Genomic DNA, 20,061 nt, shown 5'->3' with positions numbered 1-20,061 from the left:
TCAAATGGAATATGGTAAGTAAACTAAATTGTTTACGTTATCTTTATTACATATATAGAATTTATGTGAAATTTAATAATTCCTTTCAAAGAAGAGACTTTTAATGTCAGAAAGGTATTTCAACTTTACAGTTTATTTTTGGAAAATATTTTTTCTCCCATTAATATGTAATTAAAGTTCGACATGAACTTATGGGCTAATATTTACAAAAAGGCACACCTCACCGATTTCGATGACCCTCAGATATGTTATCGGGGTTAATGTCCTAAGTAACTTTGCTTCTACATATAACTGCCTCTCGGCCTTAATTTCCGAGATATTCCCAAAAATATTTTCAATGGCGTACAGCGTGGTCCACGCAATTGTTTCAGGTTATACCTCCGTTACCAGTGCAGTTACAGAAAAATGTCAAAGGAGAAAGATGAATGGTTCAAAGAGTACTACATCCGTAGGACCACGTTTTTTTTTTTCAGAAGTGCTATAGTGCATATGCAATCAAAAATTGCATTATTTAAAAAAATGGAAATGCATGCTTTTCTTTACATAGATAGATTCCTCTCGTCATTCTAAGTAAAAAAGTATCGAGGTGCAATGGTCAAAAAATGATTAGCTATCGAGATATTTAAAAAAAAAAATGTCTTTATTGAAGATGCTCGAACGCTTCTCTATTCAAGGCCTGCATGTCGCATTTATAAGATTTGAGATAGGTTTGATGTAAGTTTGTTACAAGTCGATGATTACTGCTACTCAAATTCTCGTTTGATTTCAACAGTAACACGTCTTCCATAAAAAAAAAACACATACCGATTTCATAAATGCTGGTGAGTTCAATTATCGATACGTAATGCTTTAATTTCCAAGTAATCAGATCCCGTTCATCGACAGTAAGAAGATTAAGAAGATTCGTAACACTAAGTTCTGTTCTCGCGGAGAGTTTACTAGTTCCTCGGCTCGATTAAATATTCTGAGGGGCAACCTTACGTTCTGGCAAGTAGACCGTCTGGAGCGTGAGAGCGCGACCGTGTGATGAGATAGAGAAGGAGTTTCATGTATTGTGCATATTTTTCGATCAAGACGTAAAATTGTACGAACGAATTTATCGAACAAATCATTTGGACGAACGTTGCGCCAGCAAATGAAAACTTACTTCTCCTCGTTTCGTTACAATTGAATTCTATCACCTGTGTCGTTGTACAAAATTCTAATTCTAACTGTATTCTATATAAAGGTATCGAGTCGTTCAATTGGACGCTGAGTCGATCGAATCCGAAATATTTTCTATTTGTAGGCATGTTTTTTCCAATTGTATTCTCGTAACTGTTTTGTCTGAAATAGGCTGCGGTTAGAAGACACCCACCCGTCGCGTCGCTTTGTTTCTCGTTATCTTATTCGACTTTACATTACAAATATAAACGGTTAAGCAATATTTTCTCACCGATTTAACAGCTAATCTAAATTGATAATCGACGGAAACAGCTTTGGTTCACTCACAGTGAAACATCCTGAAGTGATAATGACTGATATCGATGAAACCTTGATACATGGTAGTATTAAAAAAAAAAATGTTTGATATGTATTTTTTTCACCTCCATATTAAAGGAGTGAAGATCGCCCATAAAGATGGAAGTAATAAACATATTTGTTTTAAACCTTTTTCTATTTTTCACTTTTCAAATTTGTCGATGAAAAATATAAAATTCCCCTATATCTAATAATTTTCGAGATATTAGACTAAATATGTTTACTACCTTTAAAATTTGAGGGCGATTTTGAATATTTTTCGAGAACTATTATATACCAAAGTTTTGTCGACCAAGGAACGTTTCCTTGTCAGAAAAGTCTCTGTACACCATATCAGAATTTATTCAGCGTTGTATAATTTCAGCAGAGAATGGTAGCAAATAAATACTATTTACGTTATTTTACTTAGAACCTTAAAATTTACTACCGATACGAAGAAAACCGATTTACACTCATTTGTTGACAATTAAACTAAGGAAAGAGAATAATGTAACAAAAATGAGATGAACAAAATTTCCGTGGAGTGTCTAAGAATTGAGAAAAATATCTGGATGCAGGGCTCCAAAGGCAAACACGACTTAGTTTCTCGTTTACAAGCAAATAGAAAAGACAATGAAAAGTATCTCTTTAATTATCGATAAATGAATGCAAATAAAATGTTACATTTCTAAATAAAATAACTTAAATATTATTTCTTTGCTACATTCCCCGTCAAAATTATGCAACGAAAAATTAATTCTAACGAGATGGGATGTACCAAGGATTTTCTCACCAACCGCATATCCCAAGAAAATTCATTAAAGAGAAAAAACAAAAAAGACAGAATCTGCAATGTCATCGACTTCGAGCTGACAAAATGTCAAATAATGCACGTGCTCGTGGCCACAGGTAGCCGGTTTACAGGTTAATTTTCATTGTGTATCAGTGTATACAGACTTTATATATTTATTTATATACTCATTGAGAGACCGCATGTGAGAAAGAGGGATCAAGAATAGTGATGGGGGTGGAAGATAATAGGGAATAGTTTGGTAGTCGAAGAACACTGGTTGCCGTGTTCACCACGTACCGAGAACTCCTTTTTCTCCGACACAGCCAGCCAGCCCATAGTTGTACAGGTGAAGCTCATATCGACCTGCCGCCAGAAATACACCGCGCAGCATCGACCGTCGTTGTTATACCTGGTCTGCTTCCTCTTCCCCCGGGGCCATGACTTCCACGGGCATGGAAACCCTCCGACAGGGGGTGGGGTGGGAGGGGGGTAAGGGGTGAGAAGAGGCCAGCAGAGAATGCGGATAGTTGGTACGACGGTGAAGGGTTTGGGGGCTGACGCACGGCCTCGACTCCGTGGCCAATCCCTGGAACCTGGAAACCGCGGCTGCGCCCTGTCACAATTTCCATCCCGGCTGCGGGGATCATGGTGGCGGGGAGAACTTCTAGGGCAGACGTTCCGAAGCTACCCCAACGGAGAGACACGCCGAGACGCCCCTGCTATCGGGAGCCCTTCGGTCTCAGTAAGTATCTTCGACGTCTTTCTCTTTGCCCGCATCCCTGGTTTCCTCTGGGTCTCGGTTCTCCCCGTTTCTTTCTTCTCCTTTCTCTACGGCTTTCGCGCGGGACAATTTCAGAATTGTCCCCTTTCCGGGACACCGTTTCATCGTTCCCGATGGAAGTAGGTGTTGAGATTACCGAGAGACTTCACGTCACTCTGTACGGCGATGTCGGATGTATCGATTGATAATTACTCGGCACTCGCGGATTTCAATTTCGATTCGGCTAGCATTGTGTTCTGGTAATTCGTTTTTGGACGTTCGATTGCTAGATTTTCCGCATTTCTCGCGGATTTTGAGGTACCGAGCTGTAGCGACCTCTCGAGTTAACGCGGTGGTGCCTGCACTCGTAAACGAACGAGTGGTATTTGAATTATTCAGGAGGAAAGTTGACGGATATGTAGGTTTTCTGCTATTGATACAGTTTCGTCAGTCGGGAGTTATTCGACACACCTATGATACAAAGTTGCAGCGATCAATCTGCCTTTTTTACTAATTATTCTATTTAATTGTTTGGTATTTAAATGGAGATAAAACTGTGCGGTATTAAGTGAAATTCTAACTGTTTTGTGCAAATGATATCAAAGTAAATCGTACGTGGGCATAAAATGGCACGTTGCAAATAACGATATTGGAACGTGTAGAGGATAGGAAATTACCTTGGGAACTTACATACTTGTACAATGCAATCTTCTTCCAATGTAAGATATAGCAAGTAATGGTTATAGACAGATATGTAACGTCTAAATATAGATTCTTCAGGATTCAATGCGTACATAAGATAATATAGATAGATTAGAAACAATTGTGTCTATTTTGAAGAAGAAGTGGGTAGACAGAAAGAGCTTATTGTGTTATAAAACGAGAGGAACGTGCTAAAGACCGACTATTGTCGCTACAGCTACCAATATAGGATCACCATCATCAACATGCAGAACGTTAAAGAAAATTTTCGAACAATTTACTATTCGTTAATCTATCCGGTAGAAAACGTTAACGCGGCGAGTTGTTTGAGATATAATAATTTGAAAATATTAGAGGAATTTTTGAAAAAATACAGCGCGCCATGGGATATTGTACTTGTTGTTTCAGGCTCGGTTACGAATTCGAGTAAAAGGTGGAGGGCCCGGGGACGCAAGAAGTTACGGAGTCGGTAAACGGCTCGAGGGCCGAGGTCGGACCGGACATCACGTCGAAACTGAGCAATCTGTTCGCCGGTATCCCGAGTTTGGCGGGTCCCCAACGCCTTGCTAACTCCCTCAGGCAGAAATTTGCCAATAACTCTGGTAAGTTTGCAAATTTTCTTTCGTTCCCAGTGTTTCCATCGTTGTGGAGCTGTTCGCGTCTATGGTGGCTCGTTACGATCGTTCACGAAGTTACGGTTTCCCTGCACGTCAACGAGTTATCGTAATTAATAAACGAGGGTGCGGACACGCACCGAACGACGTTAGAAGGGACGTCAGTTTACGAACGATCCTTCGGCGGAATTAATTAATCCGTTCTAATCTGACAGAGACACATCGTTTAGTGTTTCAAACGTGACACGACGTTTGATTACGTTTCTTGAATTAAAAACGCGTTTAATATTTGAAATACACTCGGCTCCGGAATAATTACGAAAACTGCAGCATACGATTTATACAAATTTTTAGTTGAAACACATTTCATAGATTGAAACGGGAAAAAGGTTTTGATTCTTTGTACATACCGAATGTTGTATCGATACGTGGGAAATAGTAACGTCAGAGAGATATTAAATCGAGCTTCTTTCTTGCATCGGAAATTGTTCCGTGAAATTCATTAAATAATTACCACGCACCCCATTTATAGAGTATAGCCGTACCATCCACAACTCGACCTTCACCCTTGTTTCGCTTGCGAGATCCCGTGTTTTTATCTCTCGTAACACGATACGCAATGCCAGACATAGGTAGCTAGGTACAGATCGTGCCGCCTTATCGAGGGGGAGCCTCCACCCGGTGTCATGTTTACTTCTATACCCACGAGAAGCAACCGAGGAATCAACTACACGGTGCGTGAATTGATAAACGGAGTGAAATCCTTCATCAAACGAAGACGAACTTGTCTGTGCCGTCGACGATCGCAAAAGGTCGGGTTGGGTTCAGATAAATTGGTAAGCGCCGATCAGGCCGGGTCAGGGCTCCCCTTTCTTTCAAATTTCTCGAAAGGTTTCTCATTGGCCCACGGTAAAAGAAAACGAAATGAAAATTTTTACCTGCCGAATTAGATTGAGGAAAGCGCGGAGGTAGCGGTTTAAAATACTAAAGGGAAACGAAAGATGAAACTAAAATGAAATAACAAAAAAAGAAAGAAAAAATACATTGATCGTGCAAGGATTTCGGGAGCTAACCGTGCCAATTCGGTGATTTGTTGTAGGTTACCCCCGGCCCGGCCTGATGCGCGCCGCCCCAATCGCGACGATTTCTCCGTCACGGTCACTCTCAAAGTTACACCAAGAGATCGCGTTTAGTTCCTCTTGCTAGATCCTGGAAGACGGCCCTGTTTTATTAACGGCGGATACCAAAAGCTACAACCATGACGACGATACCGATACTCAACATTGAGTTCAGTGAGCTCAAGGAGATAATATGGACAAAGTTGCAGGAACCGAAAGCTCAACGGAAGCTAGTTCTGGTTATCGTATCGGTGGCTTTGCTGCTCGATAATATGCTGTATATGGTGATAGTGCCAATCATACCTGATTATTTGAAGTACATTGGTGCGTTCGAAGAGGTCGAGGAGGAAGTTAACGCAACGGGACCGCCTTCGCATCACGGCCAAGATTCAGCGACGGGAGTGTTGTTCGCATCTAAAGCTATTGTTCAGTTAATGGTGAACCCATTTTCCGGCGCTCTGATAGACAGAATCGGTTACGACATACCTATGATGATAGGACTCTGCATAATGTTCCTATCAACGGCTGTGTTTGCTTGCGGCAGAAGTTACGGTGTTCTTTTCTTCGCTAGAAGTCTTCAAGGAGTGGGTTCCGCGTTTGCGGACACCAGCGGTTTAGCTATGATAGCGGACCGTTACACCGAAGAGGCAGAACGCTCGAAAGCCCTCGGTATCGCGTTAGCTTTCATCAGTTTCGGTTGTTTGGTAGCACCGCCGTTTGGCGGTGCGCTCTATCAATTTGCGGGTAAAGAGGTACCCTTTCTCATACTTGCTTTCATCAGTCTCGCTGACGGAGTGATGCTTTTGCTAGTAATGAAGCCAGTGGATGAACAAGTGAAAGAGAGAAACGCGACACGTCAAACGATACCGATTTGGCGGCTGCTTATAGATCCGTATATCGCAGTATGTGCAGGCGCTTTAATGATGTCAAACGTTGCATTGGCCTTCTTAGAACCTACGATTTCGTTATGGATGGAGGATAATATAACTCACGACAACTGGAAAATGGGAATGATTTGGTTGCCTGCGTTCTTCCCTCACGTACTTGGTGTCGTGATAACGGTTAAAATGGCCAAACAGTATCCTCAACATCAATGGCTAATGGCTGCGTTTGGCCTGGCGTTGGAAGGCATGTGCTGCTTTATAATACCTTTCTGTACCAGCTACGGCGTCCTTATGATTCCATTGTGCGGAATTTGCTTCGGCATAGCTCTAATCGACACCGCTTTACTACCAACATTGGGCTACTTGGTAGACGTAAGATACGTTTCTGTCTACGGTAGCATTTACGCTATAGCTGACATTTCGTACAGCATCGCGTATGCGGTAGGACCTATAATAGCCGGTGGTGTTGTAGAAGCAATTGGTTTCACTGCTTTGAATATTGGTATAGCTTTTTCGAATTTGCTGTACGCACCTGTACTCGTGTATCTCAGGCATATCTACGACTTCAAGCCGTTCCAGGATGAGGCAGACGTTCTCGTGCAAGATCCACCCGATAAAGAATACCAAACGTATGTGTTACAAGAACAGAGACCGCTGTCAGGCGAGGTGGGCAATCACCTGAATCAAACGCGCATGGAGACGAATGTCGACCAAGGTTACGATCAAAGTTACCAGACTACGCAGAATTACGATCAGAGTGGGTACGGGCAGAATATAAATGCTGCCGGATACGCTCAAGCCCCAGGAGGTTACGAGCAGCCACCTGTGTATGAGCAACAGAGTAATTACGGTCAGCAGCCTACGGGTTACTCTCAGCAGAGACCTTATGGAGAAGAACCGCTAACAGGAGGTCAGGTGGACGTCAATCCATTCAGGAGACCTAACGTCGAACAGAAACCTTCCGGCGATAGTAATCCATTCAGACAAGGAATGTATTAATGCGGTCGATGAGACTGCATAGTTTATCCGGTATTCGTGATCGTTTACGATCCAACATATTACCTTCGCATCACGACACGAATATCACGAAACAGTCTTCGAGGCAGGCTTCCAATTGTCAAGAATATTACCGTCGTTTACGTATTGGCGCTCCTCTGAGAATTATGGCGATAGCAACGTTCGTTCTCTTTTGGTGATTTACGAAGTGCACCGACGATCCGTCGTCCTGTGATTACGAATTATCAAAGGAGACCGTGACGACTTCCAAAAATGGTTATATCAATATTCCAGAGGTGTATCTTACAAGAGTACATCACAAAGTTCTATGCTTGTGCCATTATCAATAATGGTCTTGGGATCATTCAAAGTGGTAGTGTCGAGAAATTTCATCGTTCGTACAGATTAGTGTTTTATGTTTGAAAAGTAATTATTCCTTGATTAAAACAAAGTATGAAGGAAAAATGAATGAGGATGAAACACGGGGAATGAGAGTAATTAGTACTTTTAAATTATGAATTAACGTGATTAGTACTTAACGTGTTGATTGCCATGCAGCTTCGTTACTATACGAAGGTTGCTTTTTTCAGTATAACGTAACGAATAATTTCCTTCTCAAAAATTGAACAACGTATACAAACTCTTTTCATTCGTTAGCAAGAATTTCTTGCGATTTAGAAGAAGTAACAGTATTATTAATCTGATAGTTATGCCTATCATATTTGCCTTTTTTAAATTTATATTGTTTGTAACAATTATAAAGCATGCAAGAACATACTATATTTTAAACCTACAATCAGTGAAACCGTGTGCTATTGAAATCCTGAACATCAACATGGCATTCAACGCGTTGACGACAATAAAACAGATATAACAAAACATAGAAAAATTCTGTAAACAAATTGTGATAACATATTAGAAAGAGAAAATGATATTTATAGAAGACAGAATCCGAAGCAAACCTATTAGAATGTAACGAAAGAATACCGTTAATTACAATTGGAACATGAAGCAGCATTTAGAATAACATATTCATATCGACAAAGCAAAAGTGATATTCCAATAGAAGAAAATTCAATGGAGAAAAAATATCAGCATGAAGGGTGATCCAACGAGATAGAGAGTCCACTATCTGTGGACAAAGTTAAAAAGGACAATATAATCGCGACGGAGGATTCCCCTCAGCAAGGACCTTTGCTCGCGATTGCCATGAACGTTGGCAAATCTTCAGTTTTTCTTCGTTTCGTTCGCGTTCTATTGCTGAATCCAAGTATCATATCACTAATTAAGGCATCAAGTTATTAACTGTTGAAGCTTTCATGTAGGTAATTGTATAGATAGTGTTTACGGCAACAAGGAGGGAAGTTTCTCCTTGACCGTAATGTATTTCGATATTGGCAAAGTACATTGCAACTATTAATGCGTAATAACAGATCATCGTTATTTCATTTTATCCGTTGTTGCTGTTGGTCAAGTAGTATTTTCATTAGTAATTTGAATTAAACGTGTAACGCGGAATAATGGATATCGAAGGACGTTGAATTTTATTAGTTAGGTTCTTTCGATGTATCGGTATAGTGAGATCGAAAATTCAATCCTCAAACTGCAGAACCGATTGATGTCTCTGCAAAATAAAAGAATAACGATTAACGGTATTTCATTTACAAATGGAAAATCTGCAAATGTTAATTACTATTTGGAATATTTGAAGTTTTCCCGTGTGTCTGAATAATTATTAATGTTTTATAAAACTTACTTGAACGGCAAAGCTAAATTTGCTACCGCGTTTCAAATATTTCTTCGTACGGCACTGACCACGGTTTCACGTCGTTAACTGCTCATATTTCTGTCAATTCGATTGTTTTGAAACCTGATACATATTTACTTCGACTCCTGACCGACTTTACGATCTCGCTATGTCGTAGCCCATGCTACACGCTAAATTCACCGTTCGCTGATTGGAAACATTAACGGTAAAGGTCAGAATCAGATTTTATACAGTTTGATATTTATAATTTAACAAAGATTGAAAAGACTTACTTAGTTAGCTCCATTAGTACGTTTTAAGTACTTTGTCAACTACAATAGGGCAATACTGATCATATTCCGGGATAAGGTACGTTGAATGCTACATATCTGTATTTTCATGAGCTTAGTTTTCTATGTAGAAACACTTCCGTTCAAATACCGTTCGTTTGATTCGTCGTGGAAAATTGTGCAATATTTAGATAATACGTAGATCTACATTCCTATATGTATTATATTAACTATTCTCATGTGTCAGCGACTCGCACGTAAAGCTTTACGAGTTCTTTTAAATGATTTTACGAACACATAATGTACGTAGCTGATTGGACAATATTTCTTACCTTCATTTGCTATCCATTTGCTATATGAAAAATAATTTCTACGTTCATTACAAGGCGAAATTAATTTGCTTCCCTTATCACATAACCCTCAATTTTAGGTATTAAAAATGAAAAATATACCATCTCTCGTAAAATTTCAAACTTAGACATCGGAAATGAACGATCGCAACTGTATCTTACGTTCAATGTGTTTCGTCGAAAAAATATCGCAGAAACGCATATTTAAGAGACTCGTTAAATTTTACGTTCGTGTCTAACCGCATGTTCGTACCTATTCGTCAATACTCAGAGGCGTTACGAAAAAAAGCGGACGTGTAAACAGCATTGACGACCCGCGCGATTTGAAAAATTTTCCGTCGAATGTAAGGTCCCAATGAACGAGCAGCTTGAGGGCCCGAAATGGCTTGCGCTGGTAGTAGTGCGTAGTAGGTTGACGGACTGCGTTGAGCCATTGACGCTGTGCGTTCGTCGCATCCTTCGTAATCGTTGTAAGTGCTTTGAGTTTACAGTGCCTGAACATTCACGTTTTTACCCTTTTTTCTCATTTACGTGAGATTCGTAACGTAGATCGTATCTATATCGGACCCCGATAAGTGTGTGCACCTAATTCGAAACAGCGTAGACATTTAGGTTATGTAAGTACTTTAAGCATATCTTTATGACGTAGGTGATCGTAGATTTTCGGTTTTGTTCGTAGTAGTGATACAAATTTTATTTTCTGATGTTAATACGGTTATATACAAGTACGTATATTCGTATTAACAATTTTGATTCTGTGAGATGGCCTCTATTAATAACAATTTTAACGTAACGATTCATAATATGACAACGTGTCACTTGCCGATGGTTATCGATGTAGTGATGAGGGAGGAGGAGGGATGTTCACGCGAGAATCGTTGCATCGTGCTTTACACGTCGATAAGATTGTTTTGTTTAGATGAAATATCCGAGAAAAGTTAGAAGTCTGTGTTTGGTCTCTTAGAACCATTTGATTCCTGTAAACTTTTCTATAATAACGTGTACATATGTTGCAATTGTTTAAGAATCACAACGATAGAATCTGTCGTGGTGAAGTGTTGGAATGTTGTTCCCCAAATTAGATGTAAACAATAATGGTAATAGCAGGCATAAGTAAACGTAGTAATGTTTAAGAATGTAAAATTGTAGCTACCTTGTTTTGTATTATACCGAATAAGAAAATTTGTCAAAGCATACGTTTTGATAAGTTTTACCGGCTAGATAAAGAATTCTAGTTCCTTTGATACCAAAGAGATATTTTACAATTACAATTTTTGTTAAACTTTAACATTGTAGTGTACAAAGTATATTTACTCAAATAGCTTTTCGTTTATTAAACATGGCATCCCAGTTCTTTCCGATCAAACTTTGTCAATACGTTCTATGGGTATAAGTAAGGAAAAAATATTATATAAACGTAGTTCGTCTGGTACTTTATTAAAAAGTTATAGCGATAATACGAAATACGAAGGGAACGGTATGTGCGGTTATGATACAAAATACGAATAGATCAGCGACATCTAGTCTGTTTACGCATGCTGTGTTTACGATTTGAGGTGACGATGTTCTTGGCTTGTATCGTAGTAACAGCAAGTTCGTTACCGTTCCTTTCGTATTTCGTATTTTTGTTACAACTTTTTAACTAAGCTTCAAACGACCTATGTTTACATAACATTTTCTCCTTACTTATACTCAAAGAACATACTGACAAAGTTTGATCAGAAGAAACTGAAACACCAGTCTATTATTATGTCTTCTGTTTCGTATGGCCACTATACAACGAACTTTCTTCATTTTCAATAGGTACAGTACAATTTCGCATATGATTTACGTTATACTGTATCATAGCCAATTTATATAATATTGTATCGTATGATGTACGTACCGCGTATATCTCATATACATATAATATTATATAAGAGATATCTAAAATTATACTGTGCAAGTAAAAGTTCTATATATGTATATGTATACAATTCTATATATACATATACATAGAAAAAGCGACGAAAACGAAATTCTTTTCTATTTATGTACCTCGGATTGAATTCGTGCCGTCGCGTCGAGAGCAAAAGATAACTATCGAGCAAGACGTTGTATGTTAGTACCTATAACACAATTATACACACACGCGCGCCCTCGCGCGCAAATAAAAAGATTTACGTATAATCGCGTACTATGCGTATATACTCGTAGCTTCTTTTGTTCCTTGTAAATACGTTATACGCGCGCGAATATAATAAAGGAGAAAGAAAGAAAGAAAAAAAGAAATACAGTGATCTCTCCTTTTTTGTAGGCGAGGAACCTGCGTATATATTTCGCCTATATGTATTATATCGTTTGTGTGTGATGGTGTGGCGTGAATGCGGGTGATCTAAATGCAAAATATATAAAAGAAAGAACGGACAGAAGGAAAAGAAAATAGAGTGTGGTTGTATTCGCAAAGAAACCGAGGAAAGGTCATAATACTAGCGTTTAGATTTCTCGCGATATTTTTCTCAATTTCGTGTGTTCATTCCTATTCTCCCCTCGTGTGGTGCTGTTGAAAATAACGAAAGAAACGAGAACGCAGAGGAACCGCATTATATACGCCTTAACGATGAATAAAAAGAGTGTTACGTTGAATAGGATGGATTGTTGCAAAACTAATGGAAGTTTCTATTTTGAAAAAGCGTAATACTTGACAAAATTTGAAGGAGAAAATAATGCTTGTTTCAGTGTCGATCTTTTATGTTGGTCACATAATTCTTCTTTATTCGCAAATTTTCAACGGAATAATTTCAATACGTTTTATCGTGCTTGTAAATTAAATCCCTGTTCTACATCATTTGTACATATTTGCTGCAGTGTACAAAATTTTACGTATATACATGCAAGAACTTTTATTTCTTTTCTTTCAATTCTTTTACCTGCCTGTATTATGAAATAGTATTACGTATTTTACCGTTAGTACTGAATTCATGAATTTTTGCTCAAAGTTGAACTTTCTTGAAATTTTAATCTCGAAGAGATTGCATAGCGTAATTATAGGAAATAGTTACGTACAACCGTTATCTTAAGTATCTGTCAACAAACTTCTGTTATCCTTGCGTCAATCTGATACAAAAAAATTCTCCAAGCCACTACAGACTGTCCTTAAAATGCACTGTGGTGTAAAGTTCACCGACGACCGCACTTCGAGACTGCTTTAGACAAACAGAAGAAAAAAGTAAACAGAAAAGTGAAGGGAAGCGTAACAATTGCAATACACTCGCACTTCCAGCGTGCATATATGTATATGCTAAAGCAAGGAGCACGTGCGCACACTAACGAGTATATGTACACGAACACATTGGCGTACACGATGTACGCGTATAATACTATCATACACAAAGCGAAGCAAAATTACACGTGAGATGGTAACATATCCCAGCAGAACACACACATGTATGTATGTATATTTAAGAGAATCAAGTATCGAATTGCGTATGTACTTGAAACCTATGATACTGTAATGTTGGTTGAACCGGTTATTAAAGATGTCATTGTTACCGAAGAATACAATGAGTTATACTCTTTAACACGTCAACGACCATTGATTAGTTTCATAGTGAGTCCAGTGCTCTATCGTTTCGAATGATCCGTTGCGTTGAAATGTTGTTCATGTACCTTCGAAAACATTGCGATTAATTTGCGAGAGCAGTTGTTGATTAATTAAATAAAAGAAGAATTAATAGAAAATTTGTGTTTTAATTTTTTTTTTTATAAAACGTTTGCAATTTTCGGTTATCGACAATTGGTAAATCTCTTCAACGGACGAAACTTGACAAGTAGGTGGTTTCGTATAAATAAATTTTCCCGAGGTCTTCTGTGAAATTCGATATTTCAAAATTCTTTGCCATATTTTATCCATTTTCTGTCATTTAGTATTGAGCGTATTTATCAAATATGCACAAGGTGGTCCACTTAACGTGACCACCTCAGTTATTTTCGTTGTTAGTAGACCAGTCAAAAATTTTGTTCTCACAGGGAATACGATTTCAAAGGATCCTCAAGGTGGTAACCTTAGATTTTTTCAGATAAGTTTTCAAGATCATGTTCAATTTATCGAGGTCGTTGAATTCCTCTCAGTGCCGGCTAGCTAATAGGCAAAAGAAAACGTGACCTTGAAAATTTATATTAAAAAAATCTAAGGTCGTCGACATGAAGATCCTTTAAAACCTATGACAAAAAATATTCCGATCTGTCGACTAGTAACGAAAATAGTCGAGGTGATCACGTTAGGCGAATCACCCTCTAACTTTATTGTTCATTTTGCTTACCGATGATAATTTTGAATTGAATATTTGGACGTGATAGACAATGCAAAACCGATAACTTGAAACAGGTATCAGGATATACTTAATCCTTCTTATGGTTGGTTAATTAGATATGGATAAATGATTTCTGCTAGATAAGTGTACGTATATGAATTGAAATTATCATATAATATTTTCACCTTTGAAATATAACACCGAAAATTTGCAGATAGAAATAGTGTATATCCCCTGGCTAATACAAGTGACATAATGTGATGAAAAGATATGGCGATTTCATGGCTAATTATTTTCTCTAGCTATGGTGGCAAAAGAAAATTTAAATGGTTTCAGAGGGTCAATAAGATGGCAGACAAATTTTTTCAATGGTAAAATATGAAAGGAAGTTTCACATTTGAGTTAAAATTTTAGAGTTCAAGGCTACTTTAAGGTCATATCGTTATGCATGTTTGTCTTTCATCTTATTCACTCTTTGAAACCATTTAAATTATGTATAAAAATTTCCTCGTACCACCATTGTTAGAGAAGATAATTAGGTAGCCTGTTTTACGTGGCCCAACCTGTATAAATATTACAAATTGGCAGCGTTACAACATTATAATGTCAATTTATGTCATTATACACTTCTTATTACACGATAAGATGTCTTAATTAGTCAACAGGCAATATAACAGATCAAATATATATCTTCTGTCCCATTAACCCTTATTTTCTGCTTTTAAATTTGCAATTTTTCTAGACTGAAAGATGCGTCACCAGCATGCAAACATATTTCTCATCTTTTCTTGATGAAATTTGATTAAAATAAATTCAACGTTTAATCGCCATAACGGATTAAATATTTTACTTAACATTTGCTTATTCAACAGTTGTGCAACAGTGAAGTGAAAATTCGATGCTCAGAATAATGTTTCGAAGGAAAAAACATTTAAATTTTGAATTAAAAATACCCCAACTCGACAATTGTTCCATATGTACATACAGTGGAGGACAAAAGTATTCATACACCCTATAAAATGGAATAACTTTTTTTAAAATTGGGCCAAACGACTTGAGTTTGTTTGAGAAGTTGGAAAGATTAGTTTACTAGATGACGGGCAAAAACATTTTTGAAAAAACTGCAATTAGTCGGAATCGCGAAGAAAATAGCGAAGGTCGTTTTTACAACTCTTTTATCTGAGTTCGTAATGAAAATTTAAAAAATATGTTTTGTAGACCTATGTCAATCACATATACACACGCTGAAAATTTCATCGAAATCAGTGGATGGAGAAACAAGCGACAGGCATCGAAAGATGTAAGAATCTGCAGATTTATTACAGTTCTAGGCCGAAAGTCGTGAAATAGTGCGATTTTCACAATCTTTAACCGTTTGTAGCTCATAGCAACATTAACCGATTTCGATGAAATTTTCAGCGTGTGTATAATTGACATAGATCTACGAAACGTATTTTTTAAATTTTCATTACGAGCTCAGATAGAAAAGTTGTAAAAACGACCTTCTCGTCATCTAGTAAATTAATCTTTTTAATTTCTCAAAAAAGCTGAAGCCGTTTGGCCCAATTTTAAAAAAGTTATTCCATTTTATATGGTATATGAATACTTTTGTCCTCCACTGTGTATGTATAAATCAGACACTTTGAAGATCGGTCTATAATATCAGCTCACCCTTATAATTTAGATGAATACTTCCAACGAAGTATTCTTTAAATTATTAAAATTTGATTTTAATTGAATTTAATTGATTCGACCTCAATTTCTTTAAATTTGATAAAAAAAACAAAGAAAGAAAGCGCCTTCTCATCCCACAAGACCATTACCTCGTCGCTATGGTATTTTCTTCGTTAAAATATTTTTTGCTTTCGGCACTAAATTGCAGGATGATCTAATACAGGAAACATCTTTCCGCACTAATTTCAGTTCTTTTTAACGAACGTCAGAATTCTTCCCCGGAAAATATTTAAACAACTTCCGTCTGTCTCCTGCTGCTTAAGCCGGCGAGAACTAACGGCACGCGCCGCGAGGAATTCGGGCCTAATGAAAAAGCAAGTATAAAGCGCGCGGGTGGAAGAGGGAAGCGAGAGAACGCATTGATGGGATGTCTGCGGGGCCCAGTGTCAACCTAACCCCATCAAAGTGTAATAATATTTATATTAGGGCGCGGCTGAGAGGGTAGGGACATCGGTTGGGGTGCGTGTACAAGCGGACGAAACATTCGAAGGGTGGTGTAGTCGCCTAGCCTGAATATCCTGGAAACTCCCCGACGCATAACGAGTGTTTTCCTCATTCGCCATTTCAGATATCGATCTAGCTGGTAATTAGACTTAAATAATATCGATAACCGTTGAACGAGCGCGATATTGATCGCGACCCTTGCCACCACCTGCCAACCTGTCCGCCGCTGTTTAATTCAGGGGGTTGTTTGAGCTATGATCGCATGTTGTCCTACATTAAAGTTATTCCCCCTCCCGTACTCTTCTAAGACAAGTATATCGATTTGTTTCTATTTTTAACATTGGTTTATGACCGAGATTTAAGACGACTTTCGTAGAATAAACGAAATTTCTGGATAATTGTCAGAATGTGTTCGTTGGGGAGTCGTAGCAGATCGAAGATCGGTTTTACGTAATGTTTATTTTCATTTGTAAAAATTTATCGGTAATTAGATAATTGACAATTGCTGCTCTATACCTGGTTGAGAGCGTGTAACGGTCAGTTAAAGTTGCCAAGTTAGCGTATCATCTGTACTGAGTGAAAAAAGTCTCTGTACACATTTATTTTGCGTGGTATAATTTTGACGGAGTAAGTAGCAGATAAATATTTGCAGTATTTTATTTAAGAAACGTAACGTTTATTGTTCGTACGAAGAAAAATAATTTGCATTCATTTGCGAATGGTTGTTTTATGGTCCCGAGTGTTTTTGGGACCTATTGTCGGAATGTCGCGCTAGTGAGCCCACGGGGGGTACATTGCGGTCTTCCGAATGTCGGCACCTCGGTCTGGCGGCCAAATGTGACTAACAATATTACTATAATCCGCCGAACCGAGACTTCTTTGCGCCCTCATGGTTAAGGAAAGGAATATAAATATAAACAGATATTTTCCAGTATGGGAACAATATTTTGACTGACTATGATACTGAACAGACATCTTGTTCACCTCATTTCTGTTACATTGTTCTTTTTCCATAGTTTAATTGTTAGCAGAAGGATGTAATTCATTTTCTCTTGTATTAACAGTAAAGGTTACCCTTCTGAATGAAATAACGTAAGTGTTATTTATTCACTACCTTCTTGGTTGAAATTATACAACGCTAAATAAACTCTAATGAGGTGTACGAAAATGTTTCTCGACCGAGTTTATATGCAAATTAAACAGATTATTTAAGAGCAGGAGTTTAATCGATTTTCTTCATTTAGGACAAAGAATCTGTTTTATAATAGAATTAATTAGTAGAATCTGTATATCAATTGATTTATAACAGCTTATTACAGATTTGCTAAAATTGCATTAATGTAAATATCATTTCGATCTACTGTGCTCTTAATAATGGAAAGTTATGTAGAAGATAAAATAACATTAATTTAACAGTATAACGCAGCCAGTTGTAAATTGTAATATACTTGGGAAAAAACAGAATAACATACACTACCGGCCAAAAGTTTGGAATCACCTCCCACTTTTCATCAATATTAAATCTGCTGCTAATTTTTTACAGATTTCAAGTTTATCTCAATTCTACTTTTATCAATTTGTCTCATATCAATTGATTTGAGAAATTTTGAAATTTTTGTGTAAATTGCAGTGCTCGGTGATTCCAAACTTTTGGCCGGTAGTGTATGCAGGTTATATACACGAGAGACATTTAGGGTGTTTCGAAAACTATGGCACAACCGGAAGGGAAGTAGAATAAAATATAGAAAGTATAGAATAAAATTGATTCGTATAGGGCTCTGTTTTCTGGAATGTCGAATTTGAGTATTCGTTAAATGTGCCGGTGATTATGAAAAAAATTGAATTTATCTCTTACTTTGCCTTGCGTCGATCTTTTCATCGGGAAGAGTTACACATTAGAAGAGCAAAGTATTTTGTGAAACGAAAGATATTATTTAATACACCCAAAGGGAAAATTGTAAATATCTCGAAGCGAAAAATATGACCACTTTCATAAACACCGACACAAATATGCATGTCAAAATTTTCTCGGTTCACTCAATATGATGACCCACCGCTATTTCTGTTCGTGCTTGTAGACAGTGTCGAGGGAGAGATGAATTTGAACATATTATCATCGCCTCTTTAATTCGCCAACCAGACGTTTCCAGCAGTTTTTCAATTAATAAAGGAAACACGTTGTTGAAACTTATTATTTGAAACTATAGCAAATTCAGAAATAACGGTGAATAACTAGTCATTTTCACTTTTCTAATACTGAAGGCCGGTTAAAATAAAGAAATTCAAAAACTAGTTGCCACAGACTTCTCCGACTAAGACAGGAACAAAAATTATAAAATTTGTTTTGAAAAAAAGAAAATGCTCAAAATCGTTAACCACGATAACTCGAGCGGAAACTATAAAAAGTTTACGAAATGACGCGAATTCATGTCAGCGGCAACCAGAAAAAGGATCATAGATAACACACTCAACATTCAAATTCGATTTCCTCGAAAACAGAGTTGTACACGAAAAAATGTTATTCTACATTTTCTACTTACTTTTTGCACGAGAAATCGCCTCATTTTCTATTGTACCACGATTTCTCGAACATTCTGCGTAATAGATAAGCATACCATTCGTTTCAATATAAAACATTATTTTACGCATCTTCGAAACAGGGAATATTGAATATTTCCAGGTGGTCCACTAATTTTGTATAGGCGGAATAGTTTGTTGAACGTGTCGGACAGTATGGCATTCATATTGATTATTTTTTTCCTGCGTCGAGAGCCAGAACGAGGGTACGTACCGAAAGCGTGGCAGGAACGTTTGTGGAGATTTCAACGAACTCGCCGATGATTTCAATGAACTCGTTACATGTGCCGAACCGCAAAGTTGCAAGTAAGATAGTACCGTTTTACGTTCTGATGAATAACAACGTGTGGATATGTTTAAAATTTTATGACGTGTTTTCAAATTATGTTACTTAGAAAAATATATAAGAAGGCATATTTCAAATATTCGCTGGTAATATTCCGATTATTATTCTGAAACATTTAAAGAGTATTATTTATTTGTTATTGTCCGGTCGTGCAGCCCACCGGCCAGTAACACATCATAAATTAATAAACAGCCCTTTCCAACCGTCTTCCTAGCCCCTAACAAATTCCTCCCCTATCATAGAACAGTTCAAGTCGCATCCTGGTCATGTTTCCCTTTCCGGGTTTTCCCCAAATTATTTCAACTTTTGCACACCACCTTCACCCTCACGTTCTCCTTCCGCTAGTTTCCTAATATCCAATCACACCTCCGCACTTTTCGAGACCTTCTTTTCCACCACCTTCAACGTCCAACCAATCACAACATACACCGACCTAATATATACCCAGGCATCACCACAAATAAACAGAGTTCAAAAATATTCTTACGGTGAGAAACCTCTTATTCACCATCACCACACCAACTATTAGAATTTCGCCCTTCCGGGATTAACAGATCGGGAGCGCAACGATACTAACCGAGTTCGAGCTGAACCCAGTCTCGTTCAGGAGTCGAGCATCGTACAGTTATTGATTGTTAGATCAGTGAACATGGTAGATGGTTTTAGTGAATTTTATTACTATCGTAGTTTCGTTAAATAATTTTCGGTATAATAAAAATTGAACGACCGTGCTTAATATTTTTTATTTCACTTATTAACGTTCGAAATGGTGACTAGATTTAAAATAAGATTTTTTTACCTAAATATAATTCCTGTTGATATGTAAGCATATGTATAGGTGAAAAATTGTTTGAAAGAACATTTCAAACGCAAGTTCTGCGAAATTAACTTAATTTAGTTTTAAAAATAATTAT

General features: G+C 37.5%; 2 protein-coding genes across 2 annotated transcripts in view; both read left to right on the top strand.

Annotated features, from left to right (window-relative positions):
- Positions 1-2,938: 2,938 nt before the first annotated feature.
- LOC108579627 (choline O-acetyltransferase) overlaps positions 2,939-20,061 on the top strand; it is a 139,810-nt gene continuing 122,687 nt past the window's right edge. The window contains 2 exon segments of the mRNA XM_017943213.1: positions 2,939-3,039; positions 4,164-4,357. Of these exon segments, the coding sequence (XP_017798702.1) occupies positions 2,939-3,039; positions 4,164-4,357 (295 nt within the window).
- On the top strand, positions 5,628-7,427 carry LOC108579737 (vesicular acetylcholine transporter). Its single transcript, XM_017943348.1, has one exon. It carries the CDS (start codon positions 5,628-5,630, stop codon positions 7,368-7,370), a length of 1,743 nt encoding a protein of 580 aa, XP_017798837.1. The 3' UTR covers positions 7,371-7,427.

The sequence above is a fragment of the Habropoda laboriosa genome, unplaced genomic scaffold (assembly GCF_001263275.1).
Source record: "Habropoda laboriosa isolate 0110345459 unplaced genomic scaffold, ASM126327v1 scaffold39, whole genome shotgun sequence".
Lineage (NCBI taxonomy): Eukaryota > Metazoa > Arthropoda > Insecta > Hymenoptera > Apidae > Habropoda > Habropoda laboriosa.
Note: the sequence above shows the minus strand (reverse complement) of the source record. Positions and strands in the feature narration are given on the sequence as shown.